The 24,203-nt window shown below is 33.6% G+C and overlaps 1 protein-coding gene across 1 annotated transcript; it reads right to left on the reverse strand.

Annotated features, from left to right (window-relative positions):
- Positions 1-21,710: 21,710 nt before the first annotated feature.
- LOC108471124 (protein PNS1-like) lies at positions 21,711-23,754 on the reverse strand. The gene is made up of 3 exons (XM_017772713.2): positions 23,457-23,754; positions 22,180-23,325; positions 21,711-22,106 (listed from the first exon to the last, which is right to left on the reverse strand). The coding sequence occupies exons 1-3, from the start codon at positions 23,523-23,525 to the stop codon at positions 21,972-21,974; spliced, it is 1,350 nt and encodes a 449-aa protein (XP_017628202.1). The 5' UTR covers positions 23,526-23,754; the 3' UTR covers positions 21,711-21,971.
- Between the last annotated feature and the right edge of the window lie 449 nt (positions 23,755-24,203).

Genomic DNA, 24,203 nt, shown 5'->3' on the forward strand with positions numbered 1-24,203 from the left:
TAGTTTCCTCGAAAAGAATCGAGGTCGATAAGGCAAAAACGGATATTATTAACTCGTTACCTTACCCCTCATCAGTGAGAAAAGTTCGTTTGTTTCTTGGCCATGCAGGATTTTACAGATGATTGATGAAAGATTTCTCGAAAATTGCATGACCACTTTGCAGTCTGTTACAAAAGGATAAAGAATTTGAATTTGACCAGACTTGTAAAGACGCATTTGATGTGCTGAAGCAGAAATTGCTCTCCACTCCCATAGTGAAGCCACCAAATTGGAACTTCTCGTTTGAAATCATGTGTGATGCGAGTGACCAAAGTGTAGGAGCTGTTCTTGGCCAAAGAATAGGGTACGAGCCTCATGTTATCTACTATGTTTTGAAGACTTTGGATGCTGCCCAAAGCAATTACACAACCATCGAGAAAGAATTATTAGCTGTTGTGTTTGCTTTAGATAAATTTAGATCTTACCTATTGGGAACTAAGGTAATTATCTTTTCTGATCATGCAGCTTTGAGATATTTAATAGGGAAGAAGGAGGCAAAACCCCGACTGATTAGGTGGATTCTACTTCTACAAGAGTTCGATTTTGAAATCCAGGATAAAAAAGGATGCGAAAACCTAGTAGCTGACTATTTGAGTCGATTACCGATTCTAGTAGATGACACACCATTGAAGGAAAACTTCCCAGATGAAAACCTATTTTCAGCAAATGCAGTTCATCCCTGGTATGCAAACATAGTAAATTACCTCGTCACAGGTACTGTTCCTTCAGATTTACCAAGGTCTAAAAAAGATAAGATAAAAAAGGATGCATAATATTACATTTGGGACGATCCTTACCTTTGGAAGCATTGCTCGGATTAGGTAATACGACGGTGTGTAGTAGAAACAAAGGTACAATCTATCTTAACTTTTTGTCATTCTTATGCATGCAGAGGGCACTTTGGACATAAACGCACCGCACACAAAATTCTCGAATGTGGATTATTTTGGCCAAACATATTTCAAGATGCCTTTTTATTCTGCAAAATTTGTAAAAAATGCCAAAGAGTTGGCAACCTTAGTCGTCGAAATGAGATGCCTCTTACTTCTATTCATATTTGTGAAATTTTTGATGTGTGGGGCATCGACTTTATGGGCCTTTCATTTCTTCTTTCGGTAATTTTTATATACTCTTAGCTATTGATTATGTCTCTAAGTGGATAGAGGCGAAGGCCACTCGCAATGATAATGCTAAGACTGTAGTTGACTTTCTTAAAAGTTCTATTTTTTCCAGGTATGGCACTCCACGAGCATTAATCAGTGACAAAGGAACTCATTTTTACAATAAGCTCATAAGTGCACTTATGGAGAAATATAGAGTGACTCAACGAATTGCCACAGCTTACCATCCACAAACAAACGGGCAAGCTGAAGTCTCAAATCAAGAGAACAAGTCTATTCTGGAAAAGACGGTTAAACCTAATAGGAAGGATTGGAGTTTGAGACTGAATGAAGCACTTTGGGATTATAGGATAGCTTACAAGGAACCAATAGGCATGTCACCTTATCGACTCGTTTTCGATAAACCGTGCCATCTTCTGGTCGAGTTAGAGCACAAGGCTTTTTGGGCAGTTAAGCAGTGTAATATGGAAATGGAGTCTGTGGGAAAATCTCAGAAATTAGACATCCAGGAACTCGAGGAAATCAAGAATGATGCGTATGAAAATGCTTGAGTTTATAAAGAAAAGACAAAGGCATTTCATGACAAGTTCATCACTAGGAAGCAGTTCTCAATAGGACAAAAAGTTCTCCTATACGACTCCACCTTAAAAATCTTTGCTGGTAAGCTTCGATCCAAATGGATAGGACCGTTTATTATTACTAATTTATTTTTGAATGGTGCCGTCGAAATTCAAAGTGAAGAAACATTAAAGTGCTTTCAAGTGAATGGTCAATGACTGAAACCCTTTTTCGAGAATTTTCAAACACACACAGTTGAGGAGATTGTTCTCGATGAGCCCAAAGTTTGAATAACAAGTCGTCGATCTAACTATATTAAACAAAAGTGCTTTTTGGAGGCAACCCAAATTTCGTTTCATTTATTTAATTTTAAGTTTTAGTAAATTTAGGGTGTAAATAAATAATTTTTTATTTTTGTTCATTTTTTATGTTTTCAGGAACGTAAGGAAGGATACGAATTTTCTTGGATAATGATATGGGGTGGGCACAACTTGCTAATTTAGTGACAGAGAAAAAATCCCCAAATTTCTTAACCTTCATGAAATCCGAAAACTAAATCCAAACCCCAAATCCAATAAATACCCAACACACCATTCACCTAAATATAAGACTACCCATCCATCAACCCAAGTCCAACAGCCATCCATAAAGTACCTAACCAGCCCAATTAACTTATCATACCCAATACCCACATAAACCCAAACCCATAATCAACCCAATCCACTTACCCAATACCAAATACCTAACCAAATTAACCCATACCCAAATACCAACCCCACTACATAATATTTCAACACCCAAACCTAACACATAAAACAAGCCCAAGAAAGGAAAAGGAATGGGCCAATCGGCCTAGGTGACCCAAAAGAAAAAAAAAAGAGAGAAAAAAAAGAAATTAGAATACCCAAAATCCCCAAAACCCATTCTTCCTTCATCTTTATAGTTTTCAAACTCCAAAAAGAAACCCTAACCCAAGCAAGCCACGTCGCCGCCGCCGTCGCATCCCTTATCGCTGACCACAGCCGTCGCACCCCTTAGCCAACCCCATCCGACTCCTTCGCCGATCCAATCGCCCACCACCGTCGAAAGAACCAACATACCACCCCCATTTCCTTTTTATTTTTCGTAGCCTTCACCTAAACCCAACACCACCGTTTATCGGCCCCCTTCTCTACCGAAGCACCGTCAAACAAGTTCCCACGCCATCATCGTGCCACTGTCGGCCTCACACCGCGTTACCGTCGACCTCGCGCCCCGTGCCCCACCTCTATTTTCTTGTCCTTTTCTCTCTTCCCCACACTGAACGCCGTCGTTCTCCACTGCCGAGCTACTATCGTGCGCCACTACTCCTTTTACCCCAAGCCCCATTTTCCTTGATTTTCTTCTTTTTCTTTGAAACACCCAAAACCGCCATCCACCACCTTAACTAACGCCAACACCCAAGCCCCCACCATCACCATTCAAAAATTCGGCCAAAAATCACACCAAACACTGTCACCATCGCCGTACGTGCCGTCACTGCCGCTGTATGCCGCCACAACCTGTCATTGACGAAACCATCTAAAACGCCTATTTTTGACGCTACGACCGAGACCATGGTTCGAACTCAAAACCAAACCGCCAACAACTTCCCGATTTCACTCAATCAAAATCGGCACCGATTCTCCGCTCCTCCTGTCGTCGATATCGACGATGATGAACCTCCTCCACCGCCTCCTAGACGAATAGCCCCACCAACAAGAGCACGATGCCAACAACGTTCGACCCTAGTCGAACCAGAACTTTCGGACAACAGCTCCGATAGTCCCGAGAGGTCGACCCTTAACCCTCAATTTAATTTACCTTTACTGACATATCATACAGGTAACTCGAACGAGGCTCAAACATCTCGCGACCACGTCGAGGCTCCTTCGACCATGAATGAACATGTCAGTCAACACCGAACACAATCATCCACCACTCGAAGTCGTCGACAACAAACACGTGAACCAATGACACCACCGGGCAGCAGTATTGACACTGCTGCAAATTCAAGTCCACCACCCCCGCCCGACGCATATGTTCGACCAGCACGAAACAATCAGCGTAATAGACGAGGTCGTGGCAACACAATTCCCACCTAAGGACGATTGTGTGTTTTTTTAGATTTTTCAACCCCAGAGCATCGCACACGATACGACGACATTCGACAACGCCCACTCCTGGTCTGTAAGCAAAATGATTTCACCACTCTTGATATGTTAGATATTCATGATGTTGTAATTAATTATTTTGATGCTATTGGTTGGAGCTCCTTTGCAAATATTTCTTGTCATACATATTATGAGTTGATCTATGAGTTTTACACCACGTTTAGCTTCAGTATTAATGCATTACAGACTATTGAAACACAAGGCATTGTCTATTTTTGTCTGCTTGGAAAGGACTTTCGAATGTCGATATCTGATTTTAATATTGTCATGGGTTTCGTTGACCCAGACAATATTCAGTCCAATTCCTATCATACTGCTTTGGTAGACATTCTAAGCGACTTTAATACTCAAGATGCCTATCATGTGTTAACCAATTCTAATCAACTTTATAATCCGAAAACCACAAAAGACTTATTGGTGCATGAACCTGCTTTAAGATATATTCACTGATTTTTGGCATTTAGTTTTTCGGTACGAAACGATTCATCCGCTGTTTTAACGAGAACTGAATTATTTTTCTTGTGGTGTATGTATTCTGGTTATAAAGTTAATTTAGGATATTGGTTTGCAAAAAAATTTCATGCTATTTTGCGTCGTAATCGTCCTCTAATACTTGAGTCGTATATTACAAACTTAGCCTCTACACTTTTTCCTTCTGAAAACAATTTCTCGTCCTTGACATGTGCATATTATATGGACAGCCTAGATAAATATTGTTTGGATTCTATAGGTTTGCTTGCCGGCACCCCTACTGCGTGTTATTTTGTTCCTCCAGGTACACGAACTACTCGTGGAAATATGGTTTTTCACCAACACCCATATTTCGCTACTCGAGAACAAGAGGAACAGATTCCAACTATGAAGGCCCGTTTAAGCAGAATCGAAGCTCGACTTGGAACGATGGAAACCCAAGTCTCCACAATCCTCGACATCCTTCAAAACCGTTACCCCTAACACCAACCCCGCCATTAACATATATGGGGAGTACTCTTAACTTTTTCTTTTTATTTGGGTTGCTGACTTTTATTTCATATAATATATGTTGTCTCTCTTTTTCATGTGTTCAATCTTACGTTAAATTCATTCAATAGTTTATTTAAACATTAAGCCTTTAATCTCATACTTAGTTAATTTGGACAATTGGGCAAGGGTTGAATTAAAATGTTCAAGTATATAGTTTAGTCAACATTTGTGTCTTCAAATTGATATATGTAGCTAGATTTTTTTCATAAATTGATTGTCTGGAAAATTATATTTGCTTGTGCATTAATAAATAAGTGAATAAATTAATGTTCAAATTATGAGTGAAGTTTCAAAAATGTGACCGGATTGAGTAACCGGGTAAGGTGCTTGGGTTGTCATCTTATCTCGCGTAAAAAAGTTCAAGTGACAAGTCGATAACTTATAAACATTCCGCTAACTGAGCTTTCAAGGAAAAAAGAAGAAGAAGAAATAATATATAATAAATAAATAAATAAAATTTTAAAACTGTTTGAACTGAGTAACCGGGCTAGGGTTGTCATCCTAGTTCGTGTAAAAAGGTTTGACCACGTCAATAATTTTATTTTTCTAATGCGTAGTTAATTAAATAATACCTTGCAAGTTATTGGATTCAAACTCAATTTAATAAAATTATTTAGTTCGCATATTTCAATTTTATGACACTTGTTGATCAAACTTTATATCTTGAGCATTTATTTATTTTTGCCTAAGTTGTTTACATTGATTATGTATGCAAAAAAGAGGCTCGATTTTTAATAAATTGTACAAAAAAATTTAATGTTTGAAAGAACAAACATGCTTGAGGGCAAGCATGAGCCAAGTAGGGGGGAGTTGATAAACACACTAATTTACATATTTCTTGTGTTTAATTTGGTTTATTTTTGAATTAATCCCTGCTTAATTGGTGTTTTTTATGATTTAATCTTGTCAGGGATGCAATTGGTCAAAAACGAGCAAAAGGGAACCAAATTGAAAGACAAATCGTTGAGTTGGGGCCAAATCATAAAGATGGGAAGGGCAAGGATTTAACATCAATTTTGACTTTGTAAAAATCTAAAAATAGAAGATATTATTTTCTTTTATTTAGTTTTATTATTTATTTTTATTTTTATTTTATTAATTTAGAATAGGCTATTTTTAGTAATCCTATGTATATAAATAAGGGCTTTTGGTTTCCTAGAAAAATCATCATTTAATTTGTATTCCTTCTTCTACTTGGAATAGAATTACTCTCTCTCTTGTATTTTCTTTTTCAATTTGGAGTTGGAATATCATTTCTTTTCTCTTCAATTTGACGTTGCATTTTGTAGCTTTGTCTCCAATTTTTGTTTCTTTTCCACAATTGGGTCAATTGCTCTCCAAGTCCCCTTTCCTTTCCAAAATTCCATCATCCTTCACACCAAGCCAAAACATAATCCACAACCTTCAAGCATGATTAAATTCATGCCACACTAAACCCCTTTTAGCTTTAACCCGGTGTTAACCCCGTCAAAAACCCGTGAGTTATGAACTCGAGCTATTTAACTCCCAATTTTTTATATTTATTATTTCTCCGGATTAAGAGTATGACTTCGTCAACTCACAAAGTCAAGACAACACTAAGTCAAAAATGACGTCGTTTGAGTTAGTGTGGCTAGGGATACAGTTGGAATTCCGAAAGGATCGATTGTCTGATTGGTCTTCTGTGAACACATTGGCGTGCCAAGTGGGGATTGCTATTTGGTTCCGTCAAGAGAAGTAGTAAGCGGATTTAAATGTCCCGAACGTTTGAGGGCATTGGTTCGAGCTAGGCTCTTCTAGAACGCAAAGCTTCCGGAGTTCTAAATCACGAACGTTTCGTAGGTTGTTCGATCGGTAAGGGTTAGTTATAGGATGTTCCATAACTAATTTATATAAGGAAGAGTTGGTGTCCGAGGCGTCCTTGGTAGCTATAACTAGCTTAGTGGAAAAGAGGAGTTCACCTAATTTTGAGGATCGGGTCAAAGACAGAAGAAACCCGTGCTTAAGGCAGAGCTAAGTTTAATTGATTTTTCTTCAGATTACTTCGTTGTTTTTTTTTTATTTCATCTTTTACTTTTTACATTTTTTTTGTGTTTATTTCAGGTTTCATATTTTATTCCCCCCCCAAACATCGCGGGCACGACAACTGCCTAGACATAAATCTGGTCGAGAGATAAACAATTTTCAATAAACCTAGTCTCTGTGGGATCGACCCTACTCCCTATACTGCTTTAATTTGTAAATTAGGTGTAGTTTTATATTGGTGGAATCGACAGCCATCATCTCTCTCCAACTGCTAGAGGGCCCTCGTTCCTGCTTTGGCCACCTATGAACCTAGTCACTCTAAGGCATCGACCCTCACCCCGTCCCTGAGGTACTTACATCCATCTTGGCCCACACTCTAACAGGACGGCGAGAGAGCACCGATGTCATCAACACTTACGATGCCTACTTTTTATGGAGTATGGCGAATGGGCACGTCTTTGACCTTACTTATTTCATTGCCCTCGCCATTCACCATCAGACGGGGCGGCAAGGGAGTTATATCCATCGGCCCTTACGTGACTCACTTGGCACGGTATTTCGACCTCCTCAACTTGGCAGCGCAAGCATCTTCCCTCACCCTCATTGGTCAGATGTCCCCACAAGGCATCTCGAGTATGCTATATATGAGGATGATCGAGTGTCAATATGGAGTTGACCCACCCCAGTACTGCCTAGTCCAGTCTGCTGAGGAGGAGGACCCAGAGGATGTTACTGATGATATCCTTCCACATCATGAGGACCCACCGTCTCTGCCACCACCCACCCATTGTTCAGTTCATACGGCGGCTTCATACTCTGACATCTCTGAGCGCCTTACTCGATTTGAGCAGCAGCATTTTTAGTGCCTTGATCATATTGATGCTACTCTACATCAGATTTGTCATATTGATGCTACTCTACATCAGATTTGTCAGCACCTTCACATCTCATCGCCACCACCACCTTGCGAACCATCCGATGATGACGATGTTTAAAGACTTTTTATTTATTATTTTTATTTTCACTTTTATCTTTACTTATCTTCTTAAAGTACTTTTTATTTTATTTTCCTTTAATACTATTTCATTTTTAAGTTCTATAATTTTTATTAAACAATTTATAGTTTCGGCTATTTCATTACGAGTAATTATGCTTCTCTATATTTCCTAAAGAGTTCTTGATTTTATCACAGTTATAAAGAGCTCCAAAGCTCATCATCACTTAGGAACTTGAAACTCCACTGGAAAAGGTTCTCCAAGATTGCCATGTCCTTCCCGACCACCATGATAACCTCTTCGCTGGACACTGTGGTTGTGGAACCCAACCTCTACCACCACCGGAGTATCCTCCTCCAATCTTATCATTGCCTTGGCCGATTATTCTCTATACCTCCAATTCAAGGATTCCATTCAACATTCAGGAAGTTCACTTCTCTCCCTCTCTCTTCTGATATTATCTTTATATCACTATTATATATCTTTTTACATTGAGGACAATGTACATCTTAAGTGTGGGGGGATATTTATATCATTATCGAAAAATCCCTGAATTTTGTCCTGTTTTCATGTAATCTTCTCATATCATTATTAGAATGAATTTTTATTAATTTATGATTTTTATTGATATGTCTTGAATTAAAACATAGGTATTTATGCATTGATTGTTTAAACTTTAAAGGAATTAAGGAATCAAGCATGATAAGTTGATTTTTTGAGAATTAAAATTTTTTTTAGGTTGTTCCCCTAAGTTTAGGTATTATCTTGAGTTGAAATTCACAGATTTAACATCAAAAAGCCATAATTTTTGTGAGATCTTGAGCCTTTAGAGCATCTATTATTTCTTTCATGCTCACTTTTATTATTGCTATGAGTGTGTCAATATTGATTTGTTATTCTAGAACTTGCTTGATTATGCATGTCAAGACCACACTTTTGATTTGATATGTTGAGTTGATAAAGGCACCTAGGTTTAACCCACTCACTCCATAAAAGCCTACATCCATAATTAACCCTTAGTGAACCCCTTAGAGCCTAACAAGCCATTCATTGATTTACCCTCAATATTAACCCATAACCCATTATTTTTGAAATCTCCTAAATTAATTTAATCCCTATTTTTGTCGAGATTTGATTTGAATATGTTACTTGACTTGTTTCTAAAAAAAAATACATACATATTAGTAATATTTCTTTGTTTTTGAGCCTAAGTATTTAATTCTACATCCATGAAGAAAAGCTCAATTAGGAATGTAAAATGTCAATTGTAGTATTTTTCTAGTTAGGTAATTTTTCAATTCAATCTTGATTCTAACCTTCTTTTTAAGCTTGTGACCATACCCCCTAACCAAAGCCAAGTTACAACCCTCTAAAAGACCTTTTGATTGATGTATCATCTCAATATATAGTGGTGGAGATTTGATTTTCATGCAAGCCTATGGTAATAACTTTTCATATTGACTGTTGAGTGCTAAATTTCTTGTCCTTAAACACCTCGAGTGATTTGAGTGAATCTTTAGTGAGGATGTGAAACTCTGTGATGTTTTGAATAAAAGTGATTACTTAGATAAGGGGAGACACCTATGATGTCACGGGTGCAACACTTTCACCTTTCAGGCAATCTCTAATAAAATGATCTGTAGACTAACATTAGAAACAGCCTTTAGTTAATTTCCAACATTCACTTCTATGTTTCTTCTTGTAGTGCTCACAATCTAGAATCTTAATGTCCCAAGATAGACCTTTCACGCTGCCAGTAGAGACTGTCTTCTGTTTCCCTCGACTTCTATCACCTCTATCTGATCTAAAACTGGGTCTCCAACCACCGTGAGATTCTCTTGATCTTTTCGGTTAAGGATTTGAACTAGTAGTCCGGTACGTTTCCCCGTTGATCGAGTAATTTCGGGCTTTTTATCGAGACTTAAAACTTGCTCCACCATTTTTGCTCTTTCAACCAGATCTACAAATCCAGTAAACCGGTGAGATACCAACTGTACCTTTAATTCATCTCACAAACCCTGTAGAAACTATTTACAACTGTCAACTTCTATCGGTACAAATTTTGAGGCATATCTGCTAAGTCTGGAAAATTCCCGTTCATAATCCACCACTAACATCTCGCCTTGTTTCAGCATTAAAAACTCTTGCTTTTTATCTTCTATGTATAGTTCTCCAACATATTTCTTTTGAAATTCTTTCTAAAATAAATCCCAAGTTACTTGCTCTGTCGGTAAATGTCGGATCACTAATTCCCACCATAAGTAAGCTTCCCCTTTCAATAATGAGACAGCACACAGCAAACTCTCCCGAGGGGTACATTCTAACAACTGTAAAACTCTCTTTGTTGACTCCATCCAATTTTCAGCTGTGGATGGATCAACTCCTTTCAAACCCAAAAATTCTGTGGCACCTTATTTACATAATTCTTTGATTGGGGCCTATCTAGTAGAAGGAGTAGATGTTGTAGCAGGTGCAGTCCCCACTACTCGTTGCAAGACATCAGCTATAACTCACAGTAAATAGGATTCATCTCTGTCTCTAACATTTTCCCATTCTATATTAGGAGTTTGATTACCTAATGGATTTACACTCGGTGTAGCTGGTTCTGTTTCATCTAATTCTCTATCTCCAGTGTACATTTCTTGATCTACATTGTCCATATGTTCATCCGACGTTTTAGCTATAAAACAAAACAAATAATTATATTAGCATCTAAATCCCGACTCAATTTTGACTCCATAGTGGCATGTACCTCTAGACTCATTTATGAGCTCGATTTTGTCTGATAATCAGCTAAACCTGAATAGCTCTAATACCAATAATTGTAACACCCCCTAACCCAAAACCGTTACTGGAATAAGGTTACGGAGCATTACCAGACCTTTTAGACATATTGCAAACCTTACACAAATAAATAACATACATATTGTAAAACATTCATAATGTCCCTTTTATAGACCCTCGAGACCCAAAATACTTGTTAGAAGTGAATCGAGACTAATTCGAGTGCTCGAGAAAGTTTTCATGAATTTCTAATTTATTTTTAACAAATACAGGGCTCACATAGTATAGATCGAATCGTGTGGGCTCAATATAACCCCTTTATAATCATCTAACCAACCCTGCAAACTTAAAATATACCCAATTCAAACCAATATCATAACCATTACAATTTTATATACAATTACATTTAAAACATATCAAGACATCAATGTGATAATCTATTCACTAAACATTCACAAGCAACATTAAGATTAGTTTAGAAATTTCATTCTATTTCCATTTCAAAGTTTAATATCATATGTGTCATTTTATCTTCTTATTCTTTCATATGTCTATTCAAATAACATATGTCATCTATTACAACCAAAATCCACCATGACACATATACATAACCTAGATACATGCCACTATACATCACCAACTTTCTGAGTCGGGATCGGCCCTGAATGCTGGACCGGATCATTTAACTTCTACTAACCTGCACAAGGAAAACAACGTACGCTGAGTATATTATACTCAGTGGTATTACTATAATTCAAATTTGTAAATCATGCAAATAAGTATACTTATTCAATTTATACTTTTATCCTTTTAATAACGATACATATTAAATCAAATTATTTAATAATAATAATAACTTTTCAAACTTGTATCCAATTGAATTCATACAATATTTCACTATCTCAAAATTCATTTCATTCCCACATCTCATATCAATATTTCTTTCATTTCATATATAAAATCATTCAATAAAATTTATATTATCAAAATTTATTCATTTTCCCCTATTAATGTGATTCTGACTTTGACGGATACACGGATCCAACCAAACACACCAATATGGCACCCAGTGCCTCATTGGATAGTTTGAAGCAATAAGTTGACACCCAGTGTCTCTCGGTCATGCCGAAGTAAGTTGGTACCCAATACCTCATCGAATCTATCCGAATTAATATAATGACACCCAGTGTCTCATCGACTCGAAGTCGAAATAACCATGAATACTTCCAATCTTATGGCATGCCAACTATATCTGACTTAGCCCGAATAGTTAATAGGGTATTAAAATCACTTTTCAACATCAAATCAATACATATTTCAAATAATCATATATAATCATACTTTGATTCAATTCAAATCATTTTCCAACTTCCAATCAATTTACAATTCAATTACACATATATATTCACTATTCAATCCAATTCATATTCAACTCAAATATCAATACTTACCTTAAATTTCACTTATCATACACATTAATTAAAATTTAGCATTTAATAATAAATAATTCAAATTATAGTAATACAAACCAAAATTTCTCCCGAGTTACTCTCTGACAATCTTTTCCTTTCCCTTCTGAGCCGATGTCTCCGGTTTGATGTTAGCTACGAAAATTAAAATTAAAATAATTTACAATTATTAATACAATAATTATTCACATCAAATACTTAATTTTCTATTTAACTTCTACCTTAATTCCAATTTAATCTTTAACCAAAATCATCTATTTTTCCATCCCAATTCATACCTTATTTATATTCACTTTTCAACCAAACTTAAACTTAACTCTCTAATTTTCATCATAAATACCTAATTTTGAATTTCTTGCAATTTAGTCCCTATTACAAAAAATTTATAGCCTATTCTACAATTTAATCCTTCCCCACTTCTAACTTGAAATTCTATTAATTCAATCCCTAATTCACACTTTTACTCAACAAAATTAGTATCTAAAAATCTAATAAATTCCAAAATTTCAACATATATCTAGTAGTATTTTACACTAGGATCATAAAAACTCAAAAATTACAAAAAAATGACTTAAATTGACTTACCAATTTGAATTTGAACCTTTGAAAATCCTAAATCCTTTTCTTTTTCTTTCTCTTTATTTCGTCCCTCACCTACTCTGTTTCTTTTGTTTTATATATAATATAATATAATTAAATATAATATAATATAATATAATATAATATAATAATATAATAATATATTATAATAAAAATCTTAACTAAAATCTTTGGTATTTCAATGTTAAACTGCCTCAATTAACTAAAATGACTTAATTGTCTATTTAATCCTTTTTACTTGCTTTAATCTATAATTAAACTTTTAGTTTTATTACAATTTAATCATTTTCTTAAGTACTCCTAATTAAATCAAATTCACCTAACTAGAACCTAATTAAACACACAACTAGCTTCGTAAATATTTTTAATAAATATTTACGAATTCATTTTAATAAGACGGAGGCCCGAAAACACATTTTTCTGATGCCCGTAAATTTTAGGTCATTACAAAAACTCCACCTGACGTGGGTGTCGCAACACTGATGTTTGCCGAGGAACCAACTTGGAGCAATCCGCCGAGGATGTCGCAGCACCAAGGCCATAGTCATGACTCTCAACTTTTAAGGTTGTAATACCATTGCTAATGGTTGAAGCAAAGGAGCAGGGTCATTGTTGAAGGTGTCGTGACACAACAGTTGCGTCGTGATACAGAAGCCTGGGTGTCGCAACATTGAAGTCTGACGGGTGAAAAAACTATAAGGGCAATTTTGTGTTTAAACAAGCTTAAGTCACTTTCATTTAAGGGCATAATTGTAAATGTTAGGTTAAATGTTAATAGACTATAAATACTACTTTATAAGTTTTTAGAAGTAGATTTTTTATGGCTAAACATTTTCTTACCTTCCATATATTTCGATTAGGTTTCTTTTCTTTTCTTTCTCTTGTCTTTTCTTATCTTTTCATTTTTAGATTAGGTTTTTCCTTTTTCTTTTTAGAATAAATTTTATTTTTGTTGTTTTGTTTATGTTTTCTTGTTAGAAACTTTTGTAAATCAAGATGGATCAAGCTTTTGTGTGTCATTGGTTCCACAAATAAATGAGCATTTCTTACCCTTACATTTATATTGTGCATATCAATGTTCAATGAAATTTCTATTTGGGTGTTAAGCTTTACTGTATGTTGATATTGCTTGTTGGTTAATTGATGAATTGATTGTTAGATCAAGTTAATGTGTATGGTTAATTGTTTGGTTGTTCTTTCATATTGAAATGCTTAATACAATAGAATTGACGCCTCTAGTGGATAATCTAGATAAACAAGACCGAAGGGAGAGTTTACCATTAGATAGTTCAATATAATTGTGCTGAATAGTGAGACCAAAAGGAGATCTATATGCCTAAGTAAGACGGAGAGGAGAGCTTAGGTGGTATCTTTTAGTCTAAGATGAGACCAAGAGGAGATTCCTAGCTAAGAGTGATAAACAATATAATCGATATAACTTTATTAGCTTAATTAGTGATTAACAAATCAATTAACCATCGTTTTAATTATTTACATTGTCTAAAACAATAGGAAGAAAATTTAGCTTAGTTTGTTTAATTGATATTTTAAATTTAGTTTAAAAACAATTTATATGTGAATCTGCACTAATAATTTTAGAATCCATAGATTAGTAAATGCTTAACTCGTAATTAATTTGATAAACACATTTACCAATTTGATAATTCCTTGCGTTCGATCTTAGAATACTCCGAAGTATTCTATTCTAACATTATAAATATTACAACTGACTTGTCACACTTGCATATAGTTGTTTAATTCTGATAAATTTGTATTGATTTTCTACCTCGGTGTACACACGCTTATGTAGCTTGATGAAATTTGGTTGTATGGGAAATATATGCAAATCCTCCTTATCTTGGTTACACAATACGGTAACCAGAACGTACTACTGATAGCCTTTGTCATTGTGGAGAGTGAGAACATGGAATCGTGGCAATTTTTGTTGATGAACTTGCGGAGGCATATTGTTAGGCAAGTCAATATTTACATTATTTTTAATCAATCAAAATGGCTAATTGTAGAGATTAGGATGTACTACGTCAGCCACATTATGGTTAACTTTCACAGGGACTTTAAGAATGCATATTGGCATAAATAATTTGTGAACGTGGGTAACTCAACATTCGTATTTTTTATCTTTTGAATACATTTAGAAACTCAAAAAAATGATAACATCATAAATGGTATATCATAATTTTATCAAATTTTCAAGATAAATTTTTACAAATAGAAGAAATTAATAAAATAAATGTTATATTTACTTGTAGGTCTCGTCAAAGCCTTCGCTTGAAACCTATTAATATTGTATTGAAACTAGGAAGAAAATAATTGAAAGTAACTAAAATTAGTTATTATAAATGTTTGATAAGATATGGGGACTATTTATGATATTTGCCCATTGTTCATTTGAGCCCAAAAATGGGAGCAGATTTCAACTATTTTCCTAATTAATTTTCAATCGCATATATTTTGCTAAATAATTTTTTTACTTCATATATATGACAAAAAACATGGGTTTTAGGTTAGAAAATTTTAAATATAATCTTTTAATAATAAAAAATATTTTCTAATTTTAACTAAAATAAATTGTTTGTACGACTAAAAGTATTTAAATTGTAAGGATTAAATTCAAATTTTGGCATGTAGCATTATTTTATTCATCAGATTGATAAAAATAAACGGTATTAATGAGGTATTTAAAAAGGTATTAAGTTGACTTATAGTTTCCAACTTTAAATACTAGTTAGCTCTAAAAAATTTAGATACCAAAAAGTACAAGTTGCCAAATTCAAGTACCTCTATATATATTAATCTTTTTTATTTTATAAAAAAATAATTTTATTTAAAACAAAATTATGATTTTCTTGATATCCAAATATCCAATCTTTTCATGCCAAATTTGAAAATATTAAATTAGTTTCCAATAAATAATATTCTAACCAAATTTAATTTCTCAACAAAATTGTAGTTAAAAATGTTTAAAATTTTATGAAGGAATTCGATCCAATTCTTATTCCAACCTCTAAATTTAAATTCGATTTCAAAACTAAACTAATATTAATTTAGTATTCCAATTAAAATTAAAATGATTCTGTTCAATGAGTTCAAAGCCCAATTGAATTAAAACTAAGATGCTTCTACTTAGGAAACTCTTCAATGAGTTCGAGCTTATTGAAAATGATTTAGAAATATTTTTGCAAATGATTGAAAATTAATATTCATAGTATCCATACTTAAACTTTACAAATGATTGGAGAATATTTAGAAACAGTCTTGGGAGTACTTAAAATATTTTAAATTGTTTTAAACATTTTACAAACTTGAAAATATTTTTATAGATTATCAAATTAATTTTGTTTTCAAATTTCATTAAGGAAATTTATATCAAAATTAAAGCTAACACCCTTCAAATTCACAAATATCAGTGTGAACTAATTCACAAAATTAATAATTTCTTACCGCACTTCTAAAAGGTTTTCTTCTGATTTTTATCACCCTACATGATTCAAACTTTTCAATTTCATTAAGTAGTTTCAGAATTAAATCTAAACTACTCATTTTTTTTTTATGTATCTATTATTAATATCACATTATCTACCATACCACACTTTTACACAATAAATAATATTTCCAAAAAACAACTAAAATTTCATTTATTTCAACATTTATTTTAAATAGCATAATCTCTTTTCGTAAAAATAAATTGATATGATTCAAAAACTTTTTGAACCCAACTTTATTTAAAAAAAAAAACAGATTTTTCTGATTTTAATAACATGTCAAGCATCCTTAAAAATCATCTTTTTACCATAAGTGAAATTAAGGTTAATGTCACCTTAACTCATCACAGTAGAGGTGTGAGATTGATCAAGATTTTATTCTATCTTAAATAGAGAATATTTTTAAATCAAGTTTTGTCGTAGTAGACATGTTTAGAGTCTCTTTATTCACTATCTTTCAGAGGAATTAGGAGGTGTTGATATAAGCTATTTTAGCCATAAGTGACTATTCCGTCAAATTAACCTAATTAAAAGAAATTACATACTCTTACTATATGTCTAGATTTTGCGCATACTTAACACCTATCATATCTTTTATTATTTGTTGCTTCTATAGAAGGAAGTCTTTAATTTTCTTTCTAATTAAGTAGATCCTTAAGTTATTTCTCGTAAAACTTATTTTTATTTATTTTTTCTACATCATTTCTGTATTATTATAAAATATATGCATGTTGTTACTAAAAGAGATAAGATTTACATTTGCATTACGTATACCATTGAAATCAAGTAGAATGTATTGACTTTTTTTGTCCTCTTCTTCTACTCAAAGACGCGAGATTAAAGAATTAATAGTTATGGTTATTTGTAGATAAAGACACAAAATAAAAATTTGTAGATGCCCAAGAGTGGATAACTTTTTTTATTTATGTAGCGTAAGACCTTCTTTCTAATTAAAAGTCAAGCACTTTGTAAACAATGACAAACATTCCATTTGCTCATCAACGGGTATAGCTTCACGATATGAAGTTCATGAGTTTGTTCTATCATTAACTTATTTTCTACCATTTTTTGTTGCAATGCCTTCCAATTTTTATTTGCTAAAGAGTATGTTTGATCATCATAAGCACATAAATCATCAAAAAGATAATTAAGTAATTAATTTTATAGTGATTCTTATCCCATTTCTTTATATTTTTTTCATCCTCTGATTTTTCTCCATTAGTCATAATTTTATTTTATTTTTTTAAAACTCTTTTCTACCAAAATGTATTTTGCTTCCATCTCTTATAATTTGCACTATGAAGGGAAAAAAAAAATCAAATTATTAGCTTAAGTAATTTTGGGCAAGCTTTCAAGAACATTCTACATAAGGAATATCATCTCAAATTATTGGAGAATGTCAAACAATAATTCTTCTAGATAGGAGTAGACCTGCTCATGGGTCGGGCCACACAGTCCATCCGAAGACTCGCTCAAAAAATGAGAGGGTTTGGGTAAAAATATAGACCCGAAAAATAGGCCTAGGTAAAAAATAAGGCCCATTTAGAGAATATGTCGAGCCTCAAGTAAGGTTTTTTTGGCCCAGGCCTGACCCGAATATGAAAAAAAACTGCTTTTTTTTTTGTTATTCTCCTCTCTTTTGTTTTTCACTATTTTGCTACCATTTCACTAGTATGTTACTACTATTTTGTTATTATTGTATAAGTCTTGTTTTATTGTTAATTTTGTTACTATTTTAAAGGCATTTCTGGTTAAGTTACATTAATCTAAGTGTTATTTAAGCATACATATTTTTTTAAAAATTATTTTTAATTTGTTGGAAAATATTTATTTTAATATTTTAGTATTTTTGATGTATTATATTTTTAAAAAATTATATAAAAATAATATAAAAATTAATAGGGTCAGTCTAGATCCAGATTTTAACATTTTTATTCAGAGCAGACTTGAGCAAAATTTTAAGCCCATTTTTTAGTTGAGCCCAGCAAATGAGCCTAAAACTTTAATTAGGCCTAAATCTGACCCGACCCATAAATATCTCTAAATAGAAGTATAGGATAAATTTGTTACTATGAAGAACCTAATAATTAAATTAAGGTGAGAAAGATTGAAGTATGAATCAAGTAGGTCTCTTGAGACAATATATACCTACTCAATAACAAATAGGTTTTATTACATAATCTCTTAGAATACATCACTCAGTACAATCTTGCTAGCCTGCCCTAGTTAAAAAAGTAGAAACTCCACCAGAAACACTTTTTTCATCCAATTAATTACCATTCTCGAAAAAGACTTACACAGAAACTTTGAAATTGGCCAAAGAAAAATTAAGAATGATTTTTTTTTTTTTTTTGGTTCTTATTAATGGGATAGATAGTGAATATATTTTCACTATTTATAGTAAGAGACCAAAGCAGGTTTCAAGTATTTAATATTTGTAAGCTACATGAAATTAAAGTAGATGTAAGTTAATAAAACATAACTTCATAAAGGTTTGATTTCAAAATTTCCTTTACCATTCATGAAAAAGAAATTATATTAAAATATTTCAAGAGAGGCATCCAATGGAAAAGAGATTAGGGTTGAGCAAAACTTGATTTGATTTGAAAAAATTAAAAAAAATTAAATTTCGAGTTAATCAAATCAAGTTATTCAAGTTATTTGAGTCAACTCGAATAAGTAATTCAAGTTTCTAGTTCGAATCAAGTTGAATTTCGAGTTAATCAAATCAAGTTATTCAAGTTATTTGAGTCAACTCGAATAAGTAATTCGAGTTTCTAGTTCGAATCAAGTTGAATTTTACAATTTGAATAACTCGAATAATTCAAATAACAGATTAGTGTAAATACCCTTTTGGTCCCTATCAATTTTAAAAATGAGTAAATTTGTCTCTTTCTCAACAAAAATACAAAAAAAATCAAAATAATTTTTAAATTCAAAATATTTATAAAAATTCTAAAATTTATATTTTTAAAAATTATAATAATTTTAAAAATTCTAAAGAATATATATAAAGAAAGTTTAACATTTAAAATTTTCTAAAATAATAATTTTAGGAGCTAAATAAGTAATTCAAGTTTATTATACTAAAATATCTTCTTCTTCTTTTTACTTTAAAAAGTTTTCAAATTTATATGTTCCAACATGAAATTAGTTATACCATAACCAGATTTTAATTTGACATATTTAATTTTTAAATTTAACTCGAACAATTTCACTCGATTTAATTCGACTCGAATTTTATTTTACCTATCTAAAAAAAATTCAAATCGAATTAAAATGATAAAATAAGACTCACCAACTCAATTAATTTAAATTATTTTCACTCAATTTAATTCGATTCGATCGAACGCTCATCTCTAAAAAAAATATTTATATCAAGAGTTAGAAAGAGGAGAAAATTTACATAACCGCGTTGAGAGTTAAAAGAGTTCACATACTCGTGAAAGTTACAAGTGGTGCATGAACAGACAAATATATCATCATCATCGAGTGAACCTCTTGAGCTCTGGGCCTTTCCATGTGAACACCATTTCCTTTTGTACATTAATATGCACACCGTACCCACCTTCATTAATTTGCAATTTTCCAATTTAAATTGACAACAAAGAAAAAAATATTATCATTAAAAACCATCAGGAATCGAATAAAATATGCTAATAATTATGTCTTAAAAAAATCTCTTGCAAAAGTAAATACAAATTTTAAGAAAAAATTGTTCATGGATTCACGATTCAACCTGAGCCATTGTAATACCTTTTTCAGATATTGCTTTTGATTTAAACAAAGCTTGCCTCTCTGTCTATCTCTACTTATCTCCATACCGAGAATCTTCTTGGCCTCACCTTGATCTTTCATCTCGAACTCTTGATTCAACTAAGCCTTCAGCTTATTAGGTTGTACCTATCATATGTCCCCTAACCGGGAGTGGTTCTTTGATTTAGTAGAACTAAATGGAGTGGCAGAGCGTATGAATCGAACATTGCTGGAGAAAGTTCGATGTATGTTGTCCAATGCTGGGTTGGGCAAGCAATTTTAATGAGAGATCGTGACATCTGCGCCATCTTGTTAATCGTTTGCCATCATCTGCATTAGAAAGAAAAACTCCAAGCAATATCTGAAAAAGGTATTACAATGTTTTGGTGTAAATGAAAACACAAAACATGTAAGTATCCCACTTGCTTCTCATTTGAAACTCAGTGCTCAATTATCTCCGAAACCTGAAGATGAAAGAGAATATATGGCGAAAGTCCCATATGCTAATGCAGTTGGGAGTTTGATGTATGCGATGGTGTGTCTGAGGCTGACATTTCACAAGTTGTTGGAGTTGTGAGCGGTATATGCATGATCCTCGAAAAGGATATTGGCAAGTCAGGAAATGGATTCTACGGTATCTTGAAAAACCGTAGACGTTGGTTTAATTTTTGAGCGAGGATGAAGCACTTGGTCGGGTTTGTAGTTGGATATGTTGATTCCGACTTTCTTGGTGATTTAGATAAACGTCGTTCAACTACGGGTATCTGCTTTACTCTTGCGAAAGCCCCAGTGAGTTGGAAGTCTACCTTACAGTCTACAGTAGCTGTGTCTACCTTGCGTGGTATACTTGCCTACCATTTTTCCTTTCGGTGCCACTTGCACCTCCCATTTTTGACTTTTCAACTCACCCTTTAATTGACTTTTCAACACCCATTTCCAATTTACGTTGATAATGTTGAGTGGTCCAAATTTGTTAGGGACATTCTTCGTTATCATTTTCCAGTTTCGTAACTCAACAGGAAAATGAATTAAAGTATTTTCTTTCTTAAAATATATCGTAAGTTTTTGAAATCTAATCTCTATATTTTTATATAAAGGAAATTCAGTTTTTTACTTTTCAAATCGGATTAACTGTTAACACTATTAAATTTATTTTATTAAATTCAAGTTCATTACAATATTATTTTTTAGTTACATGGCCATCAAATAAATAATTTTTAATTCAAAATGTCACACAAAAAAAATTAACAAAAAGAAATTAACAGCATTACCAATTTGAACCTAAATTTTGAAATCTAAAATTGAGAAACTAAATTCTTGAAAATAAAAATATAAAAATTAAATTCCAAATTCATAAATAGTATAGAGAATTATAGATTTTTTAACCTGTCACAAACGATCTTTTGTGTATTTAATCAGGTGTTGTAGAAGTAAGTGGAGTTGTAATTTGAATGGAACAAAATATGTAGAACCAGTGGTGTAGTGTTAGAATAGTAGTACCCTGCCATGGCACTATTGAAATTTTGTAATAGTAGTATAGTACCCATGCCATAGCAACTATTAACAGATAACATTCAATAAATTTGGAGATGGAATCTCAACATCAATAACCTACCCCTCATCCTGAACTCTTTTGCATAGAAAAGAAAGATATGAGTCAACAAGGTAGCAATGGAAACTAACTTTATTAGGCATATACTTTTATTACAGTGAAAATGATATGCTGCAAACTTGGCAGAACAATCTGCTTTCTTTTGGGTCTCTAATGAGAATATATTCCACTTGATATTTACCTCATCTTTTTTAAAGCCTCAAACAGTAATGTACGGAATTTACAGAGAAGAAGTGCAACTAAACTATACAGGCTCCCCAAAATTGTAAACATTTTACATACGAATGATGTTATGTATCTTTTAGTCAGTCACGGTTAAACTTGAAACCTATGAAGCTGTTCAATGCGTACTGGGATTGTTGCATCAAACCGAAGGCTTTGAGGGTTCTCCGCATAAGAAACATAGTATGCTGAAACACTCGCTTGTTGCCAGGCCAATGCTATCCGACACTGCCAAAAATCATTACGATTTCATAAGTTTTCATTGCTATCAAATCATTCAAAGGTTATAATCTTTTTTTACCATGAAATAGCCGATCAAGAAAGCATAGATGGACACTTCAGTGGCATAGCCCTTGTGGATTATGAGCTCCCATGTTCCTCCCACGATGCCGCATATTGAACCCACCGCAACCCCGGAGAGAAAACAGAACACCCCGGTTAGGTCGGAATCGATCAATGATATCAGTTCTACCCTTTTGAACATCTCCCATGTATCAGCCGATGCCTGTATGAAGCCTTTGTTATAAACACCTACATGAACAAATCCCCAACGATTCCCATATGTGATCAGTGTTGAGGCAAATCCCGAGTAACAGTCAGCACATGAGAACAAAAACTCGTCGTTGTCCCCTGCAACCAAGTTTATGGCACGGGCTGAACCGCGAATTGTTCCGATAACCGGAACAATGGCTGAACCTATGCATACACTTCCTACCAAATGCTTGAAGGTGTCATGGAAAGCCGCCCGAGTGTTGATATCGACTCCGCAAGCAAAATTCATGTATCTGATTCGTGAGATTGTGACATACAGCATGTTCTTGATCACTTGCATACTCCATAAGAAGGAAAGCAGGATGACTACGATGAACACGATGTCTAAGCTGGTTCCGGTGGCGGTTGCTCCTCCGATTCCGGTCACCGAGAAAGAGGAGTAGACTAAACAGGTTATGATGGAAACAATGACAAATGTAGTGGTGTTATAAGGTGGAGCAGATGTGGAAACTGTGAGGATCTTGGATGCATAGTCAAATCTGGAATTCACCCAACAGGCATAGAGGGATTGGATGACGCCTGAAATGATTGCAATTGTACCTGCTGCCAAACTTAGAGGAGATCCAATCAGTATATGGAGCACACCGACAGCACATGTTAGCAGGGGCGTAAACCAGAAGACAGCTTTGATGGCCTTTGATGGACAGTGGAAAGTGATGGATTGCCATATAAAAGAAACGATGCCAGCAGAAGCCGTTGAAACAAGAAGTGGAGGGTACCATTTCTTGGGGTGGAAACGATCGGTACTACCGGCATAGATGAGGCCGCGGATAGTTAAGACGATAACTAAGATGGAGACGAGGAACAATTGAACGAAGAAAATTATTTGAAAGAGCTTCCTGAGGAGCTGCCCCCCCACAGTTGGTTCTATCTTGATGCTTGGTTCTTGTTGTACCTGTCAGTCAACCAGTTAAAACCAAAAATTAAAGATGGAAGGTCAAGATACAAGAATTGATTAAATGAAATGAAAAGATAAGCTGGGGGAAGATTTTCTCAGAAGAAACAAGAAATGGGGTTGAAAGAGACCTTAACAATGGCTGTGGATTGAGTTCTTTGTCCTTGAATCTGCATATTAGAGCCCGTAGATCTTTCCATTGTTGATCTTCGTCTTCCTTAGCAGCCACGATTATAAGCAAGAGTTGATAAAACTTGAACTACTCTTCCCAGATTTCAAGAACATTTTTATTTGTTATTGTTGAAACCAAGACTCAATTACTTGTTGAAGTCTTCTAATACTAATCATGGTTCACGCATTTTCATGAGTTGACCAACCCCTTTTCCTTCCTTTTTCCTTTTTCTATTTAAAGATTTAGACTAACCTGGAAGTCAGGTTATCAACTTATCCATCCATCCTACCGATACTTTTTTTTTTATAATTTATAAATATTTTTATTTAAATATAAATATCAAAAAATAATATTTAATATTATTGTAAATAGTAAAATAAATTTTTTATAGTAAAATAAAATTTTTTCCCTTTCTTTTACATTTATATTAAGTTTTAATATCATTCATTATATGTTTGTGAGAAAATTATTTTTTAGAATACGAATTATTTTTAAGAGTACCCCAATACTATAGGTGTCAAGTTACTTTAATCCATGCTATGCATGTTAGGAAGCAAAATTGTGAAAAGCACATGCACAAAGAAATTCGATACATGTAGATATCAAGTTGAGGGTCAACAGGTTATCTAGTAATTAGCCCAACCAATTGAATTTAATACAATGGAAGTTACTCTCATGGTTGTCGACTTCTGCCCTATAAAAACTC

The sequence above is a fragment of the Gossypium arboreum genome, chromosome 11 (genome assembly GCF_025698485.1).
Source record: "Gossypium arboreum isolate Shixiya-1 chromosome 11, ASM2569848v2, whole genome shotgun sequence".
Lineage (NCBI taxonomy): Eukaryota > Viridiplantae > Streptophyta > Magnoliopsida > Malvales > Malvaceae > Gossypium > Gossypium arboreum.